The sequence below is a fragment of the Rana temporaria genome, chromosome 3, assembly GCF_905171775.1.
Source record: "Rana temporaria chromosome 3, aRanTem1.1, whole genome shotgun sequence".
Classification (NCBI taxonomy): Eukaryota; Metazoa; Chordata; class Amphibia; order Anura; family Ranidae; genus Rana; species Rana temporaria.
In genome coordinates this window covers 362,525,057-362,546,225 of record NC_053491.1, presented here as the reverse complement: position 1 = coordinate 362,546,225, position 21,169 = coordinate 362,525,057, and the positions used below count along the sequence as shown (strand labels likewise).

At 44.9% G+C, this 21,169-nt stretch overlaps 1 protein-coding gene across 1 annotated transcript; it reads left to right on the top strand.

Moving 5' to 3' along the window:
• Positions 1 to 17,537: 17,537 nt before the first annotated feature.
• TMEM121B (transmembrane protein 121B) lies at positions 17,538 to 20,796 on the top strand. Its single transcript, XM_040345326.1, has one exon. The coding sequence runs from the start codon at positions 19,101 to 19,103 to the stop codon at positions 20,097 to 20,099; it is 999 nt and encodes a 332-aa protein (XP_040201260.1). The 5' UTR covers positions 17,538 to 19,100; the 3' UTR covers positions 20,100 to 20,796.
• The last annotated feature ends 373 nt before the right edge of the window (positions 20,797 to 21,169 follow it).

Below are 21,169 nucleotides of genomic sequence, written 5' to 3'. Positions count from 1 at the left end.
CACTGCGTCGCTTTAACAGACAATTGCCCGGTCGTGCGACGTGGCTCCCAAACGAAATTGGCGTCCTTTTTTCCCCACAAATAGAGCTTTCTTTTGGTGGTATTTGATCACCTCTGCGGTTTTTATTTTTTGCGCTATATACAAAAATAGAGCGACAATTTTGAATAAAATGCAATATTTTTAACTTTTTGCTATAATAAATATCCCCCAAAAACATATATAACATATTTTTTTTCCTCAGTTTAGGCCGATACGTATTCTTCTACCTATTTTTGATAAAAAAAATCGCAATAAGCGTTTATCGATTGGTTTGCGCAAAATTTATAGCGTTTACAAAATAGGGGATAGTTTTATTAATTTTTTTTACTACTAATGGCGTCGATCAGCGATTTTTTTTTCGTGACTGCGACATTATGGCGGACACTTCGGACAATTTTGACACATTTTTGGGACCATTGTCATTTTCACAGCAAAAAATGCATTTAAATTGCATTGTTTATTGTGAAAATGACAGTTGCAGTTTGGGAGTTAACCACAGGGGGCGCTGTAGGAGTTGGGGTTCACCTAGTGTGTGTTTACAACTGTAGGGGGGTGTGGCTGTAGGTCTGACGTCCATCGATCGAGTCTCCCTATAAAAGGGATCACTCGATCGATGCAGCCGCCACAGTGAAGCATGGGGAAGCCGTGTTTACATACGGCTCTTCCCGTTCTTCAGCTCCGGGGAGCGATCGCGAGGGGGCGGCTCGAAACGAATAGCCGCGCCCTCATCCCGGATCGCTCCCCGCAGGTTACCGCCCGGCGCATGTACCGGGGGGGGGTCCGATCGGACCCCCGACCCGCGGAAAGGTGGGGACGTACATGTACGCCCATTTGCCTGTACGTGACATTCTGTGGACGTATATGTACATGCGGCGGGCGTTAACCGGTTAAAGAGGAAGTAAAGTCTCATGCATAGTTTGTACCTATAGGTAAGCCTATAACAAGGCTTATCTATAGGTACTGTAAATATCTCCTAAACGTGCACTGTCTATTTATTTTCTATATATGCAGCCGATGACATCATCGGCGAATGCGTTCTGAAGGAACGCCCGCCACCCATGCCATTTCTTTTTTCAGAATCCTGTGCCGTGAATGACAGTTCTCCCGCATGCATGGGAGTGACATCATCGCGGCTCCAGGCTAGTCACACAGCCAGAGTCTGCGACACATACTAGCACATTATGCCTTTACCTTGCAGGTCCGGGGAAAAAAAATGATTTGATCCCTTCTTTAGCTTCCTGATTTTGTCTAAGAAAAATCCTGAAGCTGCGATCAGAGCTTAGAAACCCGCTGGTAGCATACTCTGCTTCCAGCTCCTGAATGTGTATAACGGAATAAGATATCAGAGCCCAGGGTCAAGCCAAGAGGTAGGCAGAAGAGACAGCCACCTTGGGCGAATCAGCAGGAGGTGAGCACAGAAATGGCAGGACATGAAAACTATGATTCTCAAGTAGTTCACAGCTTACGGTGGAGGGACACTGGTATTTTGTCTTGGGTGCCAAAGGATTTTCTCTCGACATGGTCAGAGCCCCACTGCTGAGTGGAATGTAAACGAGACCATGTTACTTGTTATTGTACATTCAGGAGCTTGGAGACAGCATGTGTTATCATAATGAGACCAGGCAGTTGATGGAACACAAGCTCAGGGTCTCTCACCCTTGTCTCCTAGCTCATCCTAGCTCATCAGTCCAATTGAAGTTAAAGGGGACACATATAGGTAGATTCAGAAAGAGTTAGGCCGGCTTATCTACAGATAAGCCGACCTAACTCTGAATCTGCACCGACCTATGTTTAAGTGTATTCTCTAACGGAGATACACTTAAACATATCTAAGATACGACGGCTTGCGCCATCCTATCTTAGATTGCAATGTTTCTGATGGCCGCTAGATGGCGCTTCCATTGCGGCCGGCGTATATTATGTAAATGAGGGGATACGCCGATTCACGAACGAACGCCAGGCCGACGCAGTACTTTTACGCCGTTTACGTAAGAGATAGGCCGCGTAAAGTTAGAGCTAGGCTCTAGTGGAATAGTAATGTTAAGTATGGCCGCCGTTCCCGCCGCGAAATTTGAAATTTTTACGTCGTTTGCGTAAGTCGTCCGCGAATCGAGATTTGCGTCGTTTACGTCCACGTCGAAATCAATAGGCCCGTACGGCGTACTTAGCCGCAATGCGCACTGGGAAATGTAGTCTCCCGGGGCATGCGCAGTGACAAAAAACGTCAAAAACGTGAGGTCAAGCCTCATTGCCATGATACACGCCCCCCACCAAGTCATTTGAATTAGGCGCCCTTACGCCCGCTCGTTTGAGGCTACGCCGCCGTAGATTAGCAGGTAAGAAGATTGAGAATCATTACTAGCCTTGTACCTGAATCTACCTAATATTGTATAAACCCTCTTAGTCTGCAGAATTAGTTTAATTTAGGACTAAATATTCACATTCCTGCATATGAATACAGGAAACCCTGAGTGTTTTAATATTACTCACTGTCTCCCCAGTACCGCTCAAAAGTCCACCGCTATCATTACCTTAGCTGTGAGTGCTTGCCTCTCCAGAAGCCGCTCTTCCCAAACCAGTCTACAAAGTAGCACTGTTGGGGGCACTCCACCCAGCTCCTCTCTCGCTGACGCTTTTTCGCCCCCCTACTGGGGCTTAATCATAAATATCCGTACAGCCCAAGTAGGGTGTTAAACTCATAAGAGAGTAGCTAGGAGGCGTGTCCTCAACAGTGCTGGAACATTAACGTTTTTTTAATGACTAACGGAACAGCCTATTATGGTATGTAAATCTGAAGCATTATTGTGCCTTTATGCACTCCATTCTACACAATGCAATATTTCAAAAATAAAACAAATACTGAACCTAGTGGTTCAAAGAAAGAACCTAGTCGGTTCAAAGCCAAAGAAAGAAGTGGAAAAAATTCCTGTGCATGTGTATAACACATTTCATTATATACAACAGGTGTTTGCCTAATATCACTTGATATGGCAAAAAAGAATACAGGTGCTTTTATCAATAGACTTCAAAACAGCCTCTTCAGATCCACTAACAGATAACATGAAAAAGGGAAACGCATATAAATGAAGTCTGAGCCCTGGTTCACACTGGGCTGCGGGAGTGAAGCCGTGCGAGTTCAGCTGAACTCGCACGATTTCACTCCCGCCGGCAGTCCCGATTTCGGCCGCGATTTAAGAGACATCTGTGCAGGTTTCTGCACAGATGTCTATGTAAATCGCGGCCCGAAATCGCAAAAAGTAGTACAAGAACTACTTTTTGAAATCGGTGCAGCGCCGCAGATGCGGCGTCGCACCGATTAGGACGGCGCCATTGCCGACAATTGGCGGCATTTGAGATGCGATTTCACATGTGAAATCGCATCTCAAATCGAATGAAATCGCACCCAGTGTGAACCTGGGCTCAATCAATCAAAAATTCCACAATATATGTTGATCACTTCTCTGTTATTTTTTTTTTTTTAAACAATAGATTTTTATTGAAAGTATTTACTTAACAGTACAGATTAAAATTGTCACATTAATCCTTAGTAACCGAGTTACCTTGGTTCATAAGATTGTTCTTATAACAATACAGTGCTTGGTAGCCTGTACCAGCCTACCCCTATTGGGTTCAATCTGTAGGCATGGCTAGGCCTCCAATTGAGTGAGTTAACTATTTGTATATAGAAAATCATAAAGAAACAGAAAATGTATGCACACAGAAATTAAATGAACTTAACAAAACTTGCTACACAGATCAATAAAGTGGGTCCAGGATAATACATTACAGCTGGGGTAAGCATATATCTGACTTTGACGTATTTCAAACTTGACAATAGATTAAATATTACACTCTTAAGTATTTGGATGCTCTAGGATGGGTGATTTTCAATCTTCATATACAATGTGTGACCAACCACCACCACAATAATTAAATGGGTGTACCCTCACCTTTTAGAAGTTGGGCCTCACTGTATTTTAAAGAGGCCACAATGCACATTCCAGGTGTTTCTGTTGACCTATGCAGGTCTTCTTTAGTAAGGCACTCAAAGGACAAGAGCAAGAAGAAACTTCATAGCGTAAAACCATATGTTTTATTAAAATAAAATAAATCTTTTAAAAGCTACACTCACAAAGATGTCGCTTTATGAGAGCTCATATACAATAGCAGAGCTATGAAACCAGTAGTCCAAGATGGCGCCAACGTTCCGCCCAAAGTGATGAGGAAATGAAACTCCTCTCAGCTTAGAGAGCACCTGGGGTGTGCGTTGTGGCGTACCATAAGTGCTGTTTTTCCTCTTTAAAACACAGTGAGGTCCAACTTATGAGGTGAGGGTACACCCATTTACCTATTGTGGTGGTGGTTGGTCATACATTGTATAGGAAAATTGAAAATCACAGAAGTCACTAACACTTATGGGATTTTTGATTGATTGGGACCTCATTTATATATGTGCTTCTATTTTTCATGTTATCTGTTAGTGCACTGGTCATCAACCCTGTCCTCAGGGCCCACTAACGGGTCAGATTTTATATATTACCTTGGGGAGATGCAGACCAGAATACTGCAGTCACTGAGCAGCAAATGATATCACCTGCCATGTATTTCAGTTATCTTGCAAACCTGGCCTGTTAGTGGGTCCTGAGGACAGGGTTGATAACCACCGTGTTAGTGGATCTGAATAGACTGTTTCGAAGTCTATTGATAAAAGCATTGATATTCTTTTTTGGCATATCAAATGATATTATGCAAACACACGTTATATATAATGACCTGCGGTATACTCATTCACAGGAATTTCTTCACTTTTTTAGTTTTATTTTTTGCTTAGTGGTTCAGTATTTTTTTTATTTTATATAGAGTGGAACATATCACTATTTTTTTAATCATTATTGCTTGAAGGTGTGGTAATATACACCCTTTAGAGCCGGTTCACACAGGGGGCGACTCAGCCGCCTGACAAGTCGTGCTCCGCTCTGTTCAATGGAACCGTTCTAATAGGAGCGACTCAAGTCGCTCTGACTTAGAAAAAGGTTCTTGGGCGACTTTGGGGGCGACTTGCATTGACTTCAATACAGAAGTCGCCTCTGAAGTCGTCTTGAGATCGCCTTGCCGATTCTCCCCCAAAGTCGTGCCACCCCTGTGTGAACCGGGTCACAGTGACAGCAGCTCCTTTGAATATTGTTTTGATGTTGGTATTATAGTACTTTTTTTTTTGCGTAATAGTTTTGTGAAAAAAGCGTGGGGACTTTTCACATATAGATAGTTATTGTGCCGTTGCCCAATGCATTGGCATCAGATAGTTTTCTCATTGACGGTTTAATAGTTACTGTGGTCAACACTGCCTATACTCCTAATAAAGCAGCCCACTTCCCCCTCCTCCTCTAATTCCTGGTCCAGGAATAGTTCTGCCACACAAAGCCACCCTTTCTGTGCCTTATCCCAATACAACTGTGCACTGTAAAGAGACAAACTGCAATTTTATTAAATTGCAAATAGATGTCAATTCAGGGATATTGAGATTTATTTAAATTCAAAATTGATTTATTTCTGATTGTATTTATTGTGTTGCTTTAGTGAATTGAGATTGTCAGGCTTAGTCCATTTTTAATATATTCTATTAAAATTTTTATGGTTTAATCTTTGTTTATTACAATCTTGGAGAATAAACAGAAGAATGAAAACAAGGTACAGCTTTATAACATCATAGCCAGCTAAAGTTGAGTTAGGTCTAGAGTGGACCAGATTATGCTCACGGAGAAGATTCATCACACTCTTAGGGACACCCTGCAACTTATTGATGCTAAATGGAACCCTTGGTTTTTGCATCGTATCTTGGAACAATCATAGTTTGGTATCGGTGTATAATGTAACAGAGAAGAACTTGTTTGGTTTTATTTTTCATTTACAGATTACTTTTGTGTTGCTGTGATTTCTGTATTTTCTTTTTGTTATTTTTTTTTCTTTTTCTTTTCTTTGTTTATCTGGTTAATCCAATACTAAATGCTACCCTTGTGGTATTCATGACGGGTGTTTATCACAGAATTATATGAGCAGGCTTTGCTGTCAGGATATCACTGTTCTTGTTGCTGCTTGCAGAGATCTGTTCTTTCGAATGTATGTCTTTTTTTAGATGTGCCTTATTATACTGGTCATGTCTTCTACCTGCATTATTGGATGTATTTTGTATTTTGCTTACTTTAATAATAAAAAAAACAAAAAACTTTTCAGTAAAAATAAAAAGTTGAGTTAGAGCCGGTTCACACAGGGGCGACTCGGCAAGGCGATCTCAAGACGACTTCAGAGGCGACTTGCAAAATTACTTCTGTATTGAAGTCAATGCAAGTCACCCCCAAAGTCATACAAGAACCTTTTTCTAAGCTCGGAGCGTCTTGAGTCGCTCCTATTAGAACGGTCGCCTGACGGGTCGCCCCTGTGGGAACTAGCTCTGAGGCTCCATGCACACTGGGCTTAAAAAACGTCTGTTCTCTCAGGAGCAAAATCCGCTCATAGAGAGCATTTTTTGTACAAAGTTTAGAAGAGTTTTAATGTTTTTATTTTTTATTGCCTCCAAGCTCCAATCAAACGCAAACCAGAAGAGTTTTTTTTTTTCTGCCTCTTAACGTCCTTTAATGTACATGGACACATAGGATAACATTGAGCTGCTTCTACAGGCAGAACACAAAACTTCTGTAGAAGCAACGTTATTTATGCCAGTGTGCATGGCGCTTGACTGTGCTGTACTTTGCATTCCTGAAAGGTAGTGGGTTCAGAGAACACTAATGCATGTAGCAGTGTCCAAAGGGTTTGGAGATGCTCCTGTACAGAGTGAGTAGGGTGGGGAGTGGAGGGGGTGGAGAGAAAGAGAAGAAAAAAAGGGGCGAGGGGTGGCTGATCTGGAACAATTTGGATAATGTTCGATAGTCTTAAGGTTCGTACACACGGTCGGACATCCAACAAAATTTCCCTTGGATTTTTGTCTTAATTGATTTGTCCGATCACACCCATAGCATACACACGCTCGGACTTTTCTGCAAACTTTTCTAACACTTTCCCAACATCACATGGTTTTACTTGCTCTTTACCGCCACCCTTTGGTTAACTTCTGCTATTGTTGGTTGAGTTTAACATTGGTTCTGAGCATGCGCATTTGTACTTTGTCCAAAAGTCCGATGGTTTGCTGTACACACGGTCGGACAAGGCACCATCGGACTTTTGTTGCCAGAAAGTTGGTCCGTTCGCAGACCCAACTTTTTGTCCGATGAAAGACAAAAAAGTTGGTCCGATGGAACGTACACACGGTCGGACAAATACGAAAAGTGCCGGATTTTGAAGTTGGTTGGGCAAAAGTCCGACCGTGTGTACGGGGCTTTAGATTGCCCAATAGGATGGTTTTATAGGGTATATGCAGGTTAGAGTCTGTCTTTCAGAGAAGACTGAATTGGAGAAGTGCCATGAAGGCCACACCTTGTAAAGATGATCCAGTTTCAGATGCTTGGAGTAACTCCATGTGGATAATATCATTAACAGTGCTGACCCACAGCGATTATTGTGCAATTTCTTACAGAATTATCACAAACTCTCTGCTTCTCATCATTCAGGACATACTCCCTGCATGGCATTTCCCAAATCCCCACAAACTGATCAGCCACACCTCTTTTAGGCCATTAAATAGAAGACGTATAAATTGGGATGTTTGATTTTGAGCATCATGAATGTATCTCTGCAGATCGCAAGGGTTGGATTTTCTGTGTTGATTTTACCTGACAATAAATTTTTATTGAGATTAATATTTGCTTTCTTTATCGCCTCCGGTTAACGTTCACAGTGGTTATATTATGTCGCAGGTCTACATCGACGCATTGACATGCAAAAAAAAAAGCATAATTACGAATGTCATAAGTGCACCTTTCACTTTCATACCTATGCAAGCGCTTTACAGTGCCCGTTGAAACTCCATGTGTGATGCGCATTGCTATACATGCGTTTCTGCGTGTACCTACCTATTCCTTTCATATGGGTCCTCGGTGCAAACAAGTGGACATTACTGTTTTTTTTTTTCCACCACAGATGTCTACTGGAGTATGTGATGATGGTCAGTTGCATTTTTAGCTATGTGGATGCGATTTGGGAACCTGTTAAAAAAGAATGTACACACCAACAAATGCACTCTCAGCACGAGCGACCAACATGTAGCATCAAACTTTGGGGAAGTAATGCATGCATAGGTTTGAATGCACCCTTAAGGTAGATGTAAACCCAATCATTAAAACCTCATGTAACTTTTCAGGTATTGGACCCCTTTCACACTGGGGCTGTGTGGGTGTTGGCGGTAAAGAAAGGGTTAATAGCGCCCGTGTTGCAGGCACTCCGCTCATTTTAATATACAGTATTAATTACAGTATACACCGCTCCCGCACTGCCCCAAAGATGCTCCTTGCAAGACTTTCTTTCCCGTCCTGCAAGCGCACCGCCCCAGTGTGAAACCACTCTGGCTTTCACACTGGGGTGGTTTGGGAGGCGCTTTACAGGCCCTATTTTTAGCATTAAGACACCTGAAAAGTGGGAAAGGGGTCTTAAATGGGTTGTAAAGGAAAAAAAAAATTTCATAATGAGCATCCTTTACCTGCAGACATTCCTCTTTTCACTTCCTCATTGTTCGTTTTTGCTCAGAAGTTGCTCTATTTCTTCTCTGTTCTGTTCACTTCCTGCTTGTCTGATTGGTACTCACCACCATGACGGGAGGCTTTACTGCGGTGGTCAGTGACGTTCTCACCCCCTCCTGGGAACTACATCTGTGCGGCAGGATGCTCTCTACGTGTTAGGCCCCATACACACGAGAGAATTTATCCGCGAATACGGTCCAGCGGACCGTTTCCGCGGATAAATCCTCTCGAGGATTTCGGCGGATTTTCATGCGATGGAGTGTACACACCATCGCATTGAAATCCGCGCCGAAATCCTCTGGCGATGACGTGTCGCGCCGTCGCCGCGATTATGACGTGGCGACGTGCGCGACGCTGTCATATAAGGAATTCCACGCATGCGTCAAATCATTACGACGCATGCGGGGATCCCTTCGGACGGATGGATCCGGTGAGTCTATACAGACCAGCGGATCCATCCGTTGGGATGGATTCCAGCAGATTGATTTGTTTGGCATGTCAGCAAATATTCGATCTGCTGGAATCCATCCCAGGGGAGAAATATCCGCGGAAACAGATCCGCTGCAGTGTACACACCATAGGATCTATCCGCTGAAACCCATTTGCTGGGATTTTTCAGCGGATGGATTCTATCGTGTGTACGGGGCCTTAGACTTCAAGGTGGTGTGAATTACTGGGCGTGCCGCAATGCATACTGGGAAATGTAGTTCTTACATGAACGAGCGCCGCAAACCAGGAAGTGAATGAGAGAACAGAAACTAGAACGCCGGAGGTGATATAGATGAAGGAATTTAATAGGTATTTACTAGTTTTTTGAAAGAATCATTACATTATTCTGTCTGTCTACCTTGCAGACATTCATTTTAGGCAAAAAAAAAATTTCCTTTACAACTCCTTTAATGTCATAAAAAAAAGTTTACAATATTTTTTTCAATTGCAGCCTTCATTAAAACAATCTTTGGTGATCCTGCCAATAAAGCGGAGTTCTGCTGAAAAAAATATATATTAAAAGTCAGCAGCTACAAATACTGCAGCTGCTGACTTAATATATGGACACTTATCTTTCCAGGGCGCCCGCGATGTCGGCAGCCGAAGCAGATCTGTCTGTCGGCTCTCGGGCACTGCCGCCGCCATCTTCGGTAAGGGAATCAGGATGTGAAGCAGCGTCACTTCCTGGTTCCCTACTGTGCATGCGTGAGTCACGCTGTGCGTTCCCACTGGTCCCTGCTGTCTTCTGGGACCTGTGTGTCTCCCATAAAACTGGGGGGGAGTAGGTGCCGGACGTGGCGTAGATCACCACAGTGATCTATGCCCGGAAGTGGGAGCAAATACCTTTATTACACAGGTATCTGCTCCCTCCTCCCCCTGAAAGGTGCCAAATGTGACACCGGAGGGGGGGAGGGTTCCAAAAAGCGGTAGGTCCATTTTTGGATGGAACTCCTCTTTAAGATACTTCCTGCTATAGGGTGACAACACTCTGTCCTTGTCAGAGTGGCTGTTTCAACACACATTACACAGCCATGGTCCACTGTTAAGAGAAATGCCATGCAGCAATCTCTGGAGTGCATGCAGTTTGGAAGTGACTGCAAAGAAGTGGCAGGAGATATAAAAACAAATGGCACAGAGCAAACAGAAAGCCATTCAGTTAGGACCTGTTTAATTTCTTTACATTTGTTAATGTCAGTTTATTGCACGTTAATGACAGACCATGAATTAGGTGCCAACACACCACAGCACCCCAAGAGTTGCAAGTGCCACAAATGCTATACCCTGAGTTCCCAGCATAGCTAGAGAGCTGGCTACGCTATGTTCTCCTGCTTAGTGTGGTCAGTTTTTAATGGGAAAGCAGAGGGACTGGCAGGAACACCAGGGATTTCACACAAACTGTAGGTATGGAGTTGGGTGTATGGGATTGTACTGTGTTTTTTATTTTGTTTGTTTATTTTATTTTTTTGTGTCTTTTTTCAACCTGACTAACTATGTAATACAAACAAGATACTCTCTTTCCTACAAGTACATGGTACAACAGGCACATATCAGGAATATAAAATGTTGGGTTAATAAACACTTTGGGTAGATTCACATACCTTTAGGCGGGCGTAGCGTATCTCCTATACGCTACGCCGCCAAAACTTTGAGAGGCGAGTATGGTATTCTCAAAGATTTTTCCGCCGAAGTTACGGCGGCGTAGCGTATTAGGGCCGGCGTAAGCTGTGGGTGTGTTTTATGTTTATTAAGTGTGACCCCACGTAAATGACGTTTGGATCGAACGGCGCATGCGCCGTCCGTGGACGTATCCCAGTGCGCATGCTTCAAATGACGTTGGCAAATCGTCATGCTTTCGACGTGAACGGAAATTACGGCCAGCCCCATTCACGGACGAGTTACGCAAACGACATAAAATTAGAAAAATTTGACGCGGTTTCCGACATCCATACTTAACATTGGCTGCGCCATGTTTTTGGTGGTTTATCTTTACGCCTGAAAACCCCTTACGTAAACGGCGTATCTTTACTGCGACGGCCGGGCGTACGTTCGTGAATAGGTGTATCTAGCTGATTTACATATTCTAGGCGTAAATCAGAGTACACGCCCCTAGCGGCCAGCGTAAATATGCAGTTAAGATATGACGGCATAGGAGACTTACGCCGGTCGTATCTTAGCAACTTTTAAGCGTATCTCAGCTTGAGCATACGCTTAAAGTTGCGACGGCATGGATTCGGACTTACGACTTCGTATCTACTGATACGCCCGTCGTAAGTCTTTATGAATCTGGCCCTTTAACTTTTGTTTAAGTGTTAAGTGTTTAAAAAAACATTATATATATATATATACAGGTCATTCTCAAAAAATTTGCATATTGTGATAAAGTTCATTATTTTCTGTAATGTACTGATAAACATTAGACTTTCATATATTTTAGATTCATTACACACAACTGAAGTAGTTCAAGCCTTTTTATTGTTTTAATATTGATGATTTTGGCATACAGCTCATGAAAACCCCAAATTCCTATCTCAAAAAATTAGCATATCATGAAAAGGTTCTCTAAACGAGCTCCTAACCTAATCATCTGAATCAACTAATTAACTCTAAACACCTGCAAAAGATTCCTGAGGCTTTTAAAAACTCCCAGCCTGGTTCATTACTCCAAACCGCAATCATGGGTAAGACTGCCGACCTGACTGCTGTCCAGAAGGCCATCATTGACACCCTCAAGCAAGAGGGTAAGACACAGAAAGAAATTTCTGAACAAATAGGCTGTTCCCAGAGAGCTGTATCAAGGCACCTCAGTGGGAAGTCTGTGGGAAGGAAAAAGTGTGGCAGAAAACGCTGCACAACGAGAAGAGGTGACCGGACCCTGAGGAAGATTGTGGAGAAGGACCGATTCCAGACCTTGGGGGACCTGCGGAAGCGGTGGACTGAGTCTGGAGTAGAAACATCCAGAGCCACCGTGTACAGGCGTGTGCAGGAAATGGGCTACAGGTGCCGCATTCCCCAGGTCAAGCCACTTTTGAACCAGAAACAGCGGCTGAAGCGCCTGACCTGGGCTACAGAGAAGCAACACTGGACTGTTGCTCAGTGGTCCAAAGTACTTTTTTCGGATGAAAGCAAATTTTGCATGTCATTCAGTAATCAAGGTGCCAGAGTCTGGAGGAAGACTGGGGAGAGGGAAATGCCAAAATGCCTGAAGTCCAGTGTCAAGTACCCACAGTCAGTGATGGTCTGGGGTGCCATGTCAGCTGCTGGTGTTGGTCCACTGTGTTTTATCAAGGGCAGGGTGAATGCAGCTAGCTATCAGGAGATTTTGGAGCACTTCATGCTTCCATCTGCTGAAAAGCTTTATGGAGATGAAGATTTCATTTTTCAGCACGACCTGGCACCTGCTCACAGTGCCAAAACCACTGGTAAATGGTTTACTGACCATGGTATTACTGTGCTCAATTGGCCTGCCAACTCTCCTGACCTGAACCCCATAGAGAATCTGTGGGATATTGGGAAGAGAAAGTTGAGAGACGCAAGACCCAACACTCTGGATGAGCTTAAGGCCGCTACTGAAGCATCCTGGGCCTCCATAACACCTCAGCAGTGCCACAAGCTGATTGCCTCCATGCCACGCCGCATTGAAGCAGTCATTTCTGCAAAAGGATTCCCGACCAAGTATTGAGTGCATAACTGAACATAATTATTTGAAGGTTGACTTTTTTTTTATTGGTCGGTTTAAATATGCAAATTTTTTGAGATGGGAATTTTGGGTTTTCATGAGCTGTATGCCAAAATCATCAATATTAAAACAATAAAAGGCTTGAACTACTTCAGTTGTGTGTAATGAATCTAAAATATATGAAAGTCTAATGTTTATCAGTACATTACAGAAAATAATGAACTTTATCACAATATGCTAATTTTTTGAGAATGACCTGTATATATATAAACACAGTTTATAAACAAGTGAACTTTGAAAAAACACAACCGAAAACCACCGAAGTTTCACTCTCATTCCATATGAACTGTAAATGAAGGGACGAGGTGGAACTGAAGAGTGATAAAGACACAGGAACTGTCACTTTGAGATACCTGTAGGAGGCAGATGAGTTTAGTCATTATTGTGCTGTGTATGGCCTGATTACGTTCTGTGACCCAGTTATGTCTCTGCGTGTCAGTGTGCAACCAATGGGGGAAGGGTTACATTGCGCTGTATAGCAACTGCCTGACAGGTTGGCCTGTAAATAGAAAGCTCCACTCTAACTATGATTTCCATAATGACCCTCAACTGTCTCCAAAGACACAATTCTGATGGATTCCAAAAAAGGTTGGAGGGGGTGGTTATAATGGGGGTGTACAGGCACCACTTCTCTAAGTGAGTAAAATTATATTTAAGCACCTGTCACCCCTGTGGTGGTTTATTGGGGGTGTACCCCCCCCCCCCAAGGGGCCCTTTAGATGGTGTACATGCACGTATACTCTTTGGGGTGAAATAATAGTTGTGTACAGTCACCCCTCGCCCCTTCAAGGGTGTGTTCAGGCAACCCTTCCCAGGGTGATATAATGGGAGTGCAGAGGCCCTAGACCACCCCTATGTGCTTTATTGAAGGTGCACTCTCACCAGATCCCATTGGGGTGCTATAATGGAGGTGTACAGGCAGCCCTTTCCCTGGGGTAATATAATGAGGGAATTGGGTTCTATGGTATTGAACGTATCCCTACAGCTGCAGGGGAGGTGGGGGAACACAATTTCAGGCTGATTGCTAGAAAGTAGAGCTGTACGCTTAATCATTAAAGAATCAAAATCACGATTCTACCCCTCTTCCCATCTGAAAGTGGAACTTCAGTAATTTTTTAACCTTTCCATCTATTAAATCTTCTGCCCTTGTTGTTTTAACTTTGGATAGTAAAACGTTTTTTTGCCTGCAAATACCTTATACAGCTCACTTCCTGTTTCTTGTCTGGTAAAAAGTCTAGTCTTATGACATCATGCACAGATCTCTCTTTCTCTTACTATCCTGAGAGTTTGCCAGGAAGGGAGAGGGGGTGAGTAATAAGAGGGGCAATGAGAGCTTCAGAGCTGGAGGTGTGCTTCTGTGTGTATCCAAGAAGTGAACAGGCGGCAGCTTCAGGTGCCCACAGTTAAAATGACTGCAGCCAGACTTGGTGGAGGGAGATTTCTGCAGCATATTTGGCAAGTACAGAATCACAGTATTTGTGATTGGAGGGAAGCTTCAGAATGGCAAACATGTTTTTATTACAAATTATGTGAGCAGACTGCAGTTCCTCTTTAAAACAGCATTTTCTGATTACAAGTGCAGGAAGTTCTGTGCTCACTTCTGACAGCTGACAAAAAAAAATCCAGACAGCCTGCCAAGTTTATCTCAATATCGGAGATAAAGAGAAACATTGTAAACAGTTTGTTCTTAGATCAAAGGGATGAACTTCTGTCTGTAGATGAAGGCAGTCTAACCACTTAAAGACAATACCTTTTTCTAACATTGGTTTTTACAAGTTAAAATCAGTATTTTTTGCTAGAAATTTACCCAGAACCCCCAAACATTATATATAATATATATATATATATATATATATATATATATATATATATATATATATATATATATATATATATATATATCTTTTAGCAAAGACCCTAGAGAATATAATGGCGGTTGTATTTTAGGTTACACTGTATTTGTGCAGCGGTCTTTCAAACTTTTTTTTTATTATTATTTAAATACACTTTAATGAATAAAAAAATAAAATAAACAGTAAAGTTAGCCCAATTTTTTTGTATAATGTGAAAGATGATGTTACACCGCAAGAATCGTGATCTTTATTCGAAGCAAAAAAATTGTGATTCTCATTTTAGCCAGAATCGTGCAGCTCTACTAGAAAGGCTTGGTGAATCTTTTTAGGTTTCCCGGGGTCTTAAACTGCACAGCGGAGGTAAGTGTGACATGTTTGTAATGCCACGTACACACGATCCAAATATTGTACGAAAAATGTTGTCCGAGGAAGAATCGTCCGATAATCGGGATCGTTGGTACAGGGCTTCTGTGAGCCGATCATGACAGTTCATCCGATATTATTTTATCAGACATGCACGAAAATTTTCCTCGTATGATACCAGATCGTACGATTTTTGTTTGGTCAGTACAGTTGTCGTCCGAAAATACAACACAAATACATTACAACACATGACATCACTTCCGAATTTTTTTTCTGTCGTACGAGAATTTTCGTGACTTTAGCAACCTATTTAATTTCTACTTGCGACTAGTAAACGGAAAAAAAGTCGGACGATCTGTCGTCTGATTTTCGGATCGTGTGTACGTGGCATTAGACATGTTTTTTTTTTTGTAAACCCTGAACCTTTATAACCCCTTTAACTGCATATGATATATTATTATAATATAGCATACAGTACAGCTCTTCAAGTATATGGTACTCACAGTAATATAATACCCCCCACCTCCCCATCCCCCTGTGTAATGTAGACTAAAATATAAATCTAATTATGATCTTTTTTGACATGGAACTGCCTTTCCGTTGAAAGAAAAAAAAAAAATATATATATATATAGACAGTACAGCTCTCTCTGCCCCAGTGTTGCCAACCGTCCGTATTTTTAAGGACAGTTCGTAAAAACGGGCACTTTTTTCCCCCGTTCGTAAATGTCCGTAGTTGCGGGAATTTGCCAGTAAAAATAGCCGAGATCGGTTCGGCTTGGAACTGCGCATGGAGTTTGGAGGCAGGGGGTGATGGTGGCTGCGGTGGCACCACAGAGGGCAATGGAGGCAGGGGGGAATTGGGAGATTGGAGGCAGGGGGTGTTAGTCGCAGGGGGTGATTGGAGGCAGGGGGTGTTGGTGGCACCGCAGAGGGGGGGTGGTGGCACCGCAGAGGGTGGGGGATGGAGACAGGGGTTGTTGGTGGCACGGCAGGGGTTGATGGAGGCAGGGGGTGATTTGAGGCAGAGGGTGATGGTGGCACCGCAGAGGGGGATGGTGGCACAGTAGAGGGTGGGGGATGGAGACAGGGGTTGTTGGTGACACCGCAGAGGGGGGTGGAGGCAGGGGGCAATGGAGGCAGGGGGTGTTAGTGGCAGGGGGTGATTGGAGGCAGGGGGTGTTGGTGGTACCGCAGAGGGGGGATGGTGGCACCGCAGAGGGTGGGGGATGGAGACAGGGGTTGTTGATGGCACCGCAGAGGGGGGTGGAGGCAGGGAGTGTTGGTGGCACCGCAGAAGGGGATGGTGGCACCGCAGGGGGTGGGGGATGGAGACAGAGGTTGTTGGTGGCACCGCAGAGGGGAATGGAGGCAGGGGTCGATGGAGGCAGGGGGTGATGGTGGCACCGCAGAGGAAGATGGTGGCACCGGAGAGGGTGGGGGATGGGGACAGGGGTTGTTGGTGGCACCGCAGAGGGGGGTGGAGGCAGGGGGTGATTGGAGGCAGGGAGTGTTGGTGGCACCGCAGAGGGGGGTGGTGGCACCGCAGAGGGTGGGGGATGGAGACAGGGGTTGTTGGTGGCACCTCAGAGGGGGGTGGAGGCAGGGGGTTATTGGAGGCAGGGAGTGTTGGTGGCACCGCAGAGGGGGATGGTGGCACCGCAGAGGGTGGGTGATGGAGATAGGGGTTATTAGTGGCACCGCAGAGGGTGGGGGATGGAGGCAGGGGGTGATTTGAGGCATGGGGTGATTGGAGGCAGGGGGTGATGGTGGCACCGCAGAGGGGGATGGTGTCACCACAGAGGGTGGGGGATGGATACAGGGGTTGTTGGTGGCACCGCAGTGGGGGGTGTTGGTGGCAGAGGGCGATGTGACTAAATAATTTGCCCTTATATATCAAAAATATGTTTTTTTACCCTAATAGCTACCTTAAATCACATTGTTATTTGCCTAGCGTACTTGTTTGTAGCCTAAATACTGAAATTTGCACATAAAAATAAAATTTAGTAACTTTTGTGAAATGCCAGTAAAATCATGGCTGCGCCAGTAAATTTCGGGTGTCTTGCCAGTAAATTTCAATCTAGTAGGTTGGCAACACTGCTCGGCCCCCAATATGATGTATAATAATATGGAAATATAATATAATGATAGTACATTGAACATATTGTGTACCACCACCCCTTGTGTAATACAGAATGTATAATATACAGTACAGCTCTCCTAGTATGATAATATACTGTATAGCGCCCCAGCAACATTTAATATAGAGTATGTTTAATGATATACAATATACAGCACAGCCCCCCAATATGATGGTACATGGACCGCACTGAGCTTCCCATGGCCGGGCAGCGCTCCTCCTCTGCTGTTCTCCTCTCCTCCAGCAGGGGTCGCGGCTCTCACCGTCTCTCTCCTGCGGAGGTTTGGCGCTGCTCATCATCATCATCATCCTGATTGCTGAGATTGGGGGCCCGTGACACCTCCCGAAGCCCCCTTATCCTGCATCTGCCGCCAACCGAGAGCCTTCCAGCACGGGATGTCACATCGGCCTCCTCGCACAGCAGCTAGCAGCCTCCCTGGGTGTCACCCCCTCCTCCAATACTGCACCCCCAGGTCAGTGCACCCCCCCAGTACACTCCAATCCGGGCTCCTCCGCCGGGAGAGGGGTGCTGAGCCTACTAACTCCTATCGCTGCCCTACTGGTGGGCTGTCATACCTCCTATAGATTCTATACACCTCCACCTCTCTTACTACACTTCCTATACCCCCCTGTACCACTATAACCACCACCCCCCCTGTAGATTCTGTACCCCCTGCACCAATCACCCTGCTGCCACCCCCTATATATCCTATACCCCTGTACCCTGCTGTCACCCCCTATAGATCATATACACCCTGCTGTAAACCCCTATAGATACTATACCCCTTGCACGCTGCTGTCAAACCCCCTATAGATCATACACCCCTATAGATCTCATACCTCCTGCTGCCCCACCCCCTATAGATCCCATACCCCCTGCACCCATCACTATGCTGTCACACATTCTATAGATCCTATATCCCCTGCACCCATCACCATGCTGTTACACCCCCTATAGATCCCATACCTCCTGCTGTCACACCCTCTATAGATCCCATACCTCCTGCTGTCACACCCCCTATAGCTCCTATACCCCCTGCACCCATCACTATGCTGTCACACATTCTATAGATCCTATACCCCCTGCACCCATCACCCTGCTGTCACACCCTCTATAGATCCCATACCTCCTGCTGTCACACCCTCTATAGATCCCATACCTCCTGCTGTCACACCCCCTATAGCTCCTATACCCCCTGCACCCATCACTATGCTGTCACACATTCTATAGATCCTATACCTCCTGCTGTCACACCCTCTATAGATCTTATACCTCCTGCACCCATCACCCTGCATTCACACATCCTATAGATCTTATACCACCGTTATCTTGCACTGTGCTGTCACACCTCTTGTAGATTCTATACGCTCTGCACCACTCTATCCTATCGCATCTCCTATATATTTTTAACCCCTCCATCTCTCAACCTACTTACAATACCTCCTATAAATCACAAATACACCCCTCATCAATATACCAAGTCTCACTTCTTATAGATACTAAGCCCCTGCATACATCACAGATGCTCTCTGCACCTGTCAGCGTGCTACATCCTGATTCGTTGCCAGCTGTACTATACCATAACTGCCCTTTATATTAGATTTTTGCCATCATGCCTGACCCTTGAGTTAAAGAACATATTTTAAGGGCCAGGGCCCTTTCCCTTGTTCTGGTGGAACTTTGCTATAGTGTCCCAATTTCATCTTGAGATAGCACTATCATCCGGCACCCTGCCCCCACCACTCTCCCCCCTGCCCGTGGCCCCCTCGTGCCCCCCCTCCTTGGACTCATCCTCCACCTCTTCCACTCTGGGGATGACTGCCGGGGAGTTTGCACATGGGGGCCCAGGGAGGCTGCCACGAGGGGGCCCTGGCTGTGCTGTGCGTGGCTGCTACAAGATGCTGTCTGTGTTGCTGTTGCTGGCTCAGGGCGCACTGCTGGACCTCTACCTGATTGCTGGCACGGACTTGTACTGGTGCTCCTGGATTGCCACTGACCTGGTGGTGGTAGCTGGATGGGGGATATTCTACTCCAAAAACAGCAGAGGCCAAAGAGCATTCCAGGGCTCGCTCAGCTCCTCGGGCTATGGTCAAGTCCAAAGGCCCAAGAAAGGCCAGTTTGCTTATAGTCACCTGGCTTGGCTCATCTATGCCATCGCCTTCACGCCCAAAGTGGTCTTGATACTTTGCACCCCAATACTGGATCAGATCGAGGCCGGTGTACCCCTGGGAAGCACTGGGTTCCGGCTTACAGTCTCGCTCTCAGTTCCTCTGCTCTGGGCATTAGTCCGCTCATTGAGTGTCGATCCACGCGGATGGCAGCACCAGAGAGCTACTGGCTACCTCATGGCCTCCTGTTTGGACCTACTGGATAGCTATGCCCTCTTGGAACCCATGTTGGAAGGCAAACTACCCCTCATGCCTTTCATCCGTTACCCATTACTGGCTGTATACTTTGTGGCATTGGCATCACCAGTCCTGTGGTTGTCCGAGCTGGACTCAGGAGCCCCCCCTGGCTGCTGTCGTCTCTTCCTTCGCCTCCTCTGTGGCACTATGGTGGATGGCCCTCTCCTGGCAGTCCGGTGCTTCTTGATGCTAAGCTCGCCCAACCGACCCTTCTCCGTTTTTATGCTGAAAAATGTATTTTTTTTGGTCTGCCGCTGGCTGGAGGTCCTCGAGCTCTGCTGCCTTCTCAGCACCCCAGAGCCAGGCCTTGCAGACCGACCACCGGGACAGTTCAGCCACTGTGTCTCTGAAAATGATATGGGGCCTCACGCCTACGTCAACACATTGGCCGTGACATCGCAGAGCTAAACTTGAACAGAGCACAGGCCCCCCACAATGGACCCTTTTTGTTTTTTGTACTTCAACTGCCAACACTGCCAAGAAAACATCAAGACTCATCAAGGAAAAACTACGTTACCATTTGGTATTTTTATTACAAGAAAAAAATCAGGTGTAAATTTTTTTTTTTTTTTAAACCAGTGTTGATAAGCTCAAAGGTCCAACCCTTAAAAAAAATTGTTCTGTAGGTGATTTATTTACCTGAAGTTCTCCTTTCTCTGCAAATAACTCACTTCAATATTCTAGTATCAGGATTTGTTCACTGTGTATGTAATTGATGTTTACATGGGTGGTATCAAAACAGGACGATAAATACACAGACCTCCTTTGTTAGGCACTGCCAAATTAATAGATACCGTACATTTTGGGGTTGTACAATTTGGTAAGGGAGAAGTCTGGTGGTCTTCACCTGTTGGGAAATATATTTCAGCATCTTTGTGAGGGTTCTCAGTCACCATGTCACATTCAACTGGACTTGGTCTGTAATGTAGATAATCTTTCGAAACTTCCAAGTGAGCGTCCTCAGCGGAGAATGCTTCTGAGATAAATAGATAAAGGTCTTCAACATCAGGAAAGAAGGCCAGTTGAATGAGACTAATGCCTCGTACACACGATCGGAATTTCCGATGGAAAAAGTCTGACAAACTTTTTCCATCGGAAATTCTCACCATGTGTATGCCCCATCAGAGTAATTCCATCGGAAACTCCGATGAATTCCATCAGAGTTTACATAGAGAACATGTTCTCTTTTCCTCCGATGGAATTCCGATGTGAATTTGGTCGGACAAAAGGTCCGATCGTGTGTACAGGGCATTACTACTACTAGGTTCTCCATATTCTTTTAATCTTTGGGGAATTGATATTCTGCTAGTAAAATGGGTAATTTAATTTGCAGAATGTGGTAAAAGTCCAACTCTGGGAAACTTCAAAATTCTCCCTTGCAGTGGGGCTGCACTGGTTTAGTGCCCCCCTAGGTCTAGGGGGCACAACAAATGCGTTTTACCTACCCAATCCTCCACGCCGCTAGACCAGTCCCGGCA

Coding starts and splice junctions, on each gene's coding strand:
- TMEM121B (XM_040345326.1), top strand. CDS start 19,101: ATGACTGCCGGGGAGTTTGCACATGGGGGCCCAGGGAGGCTGCCACGA.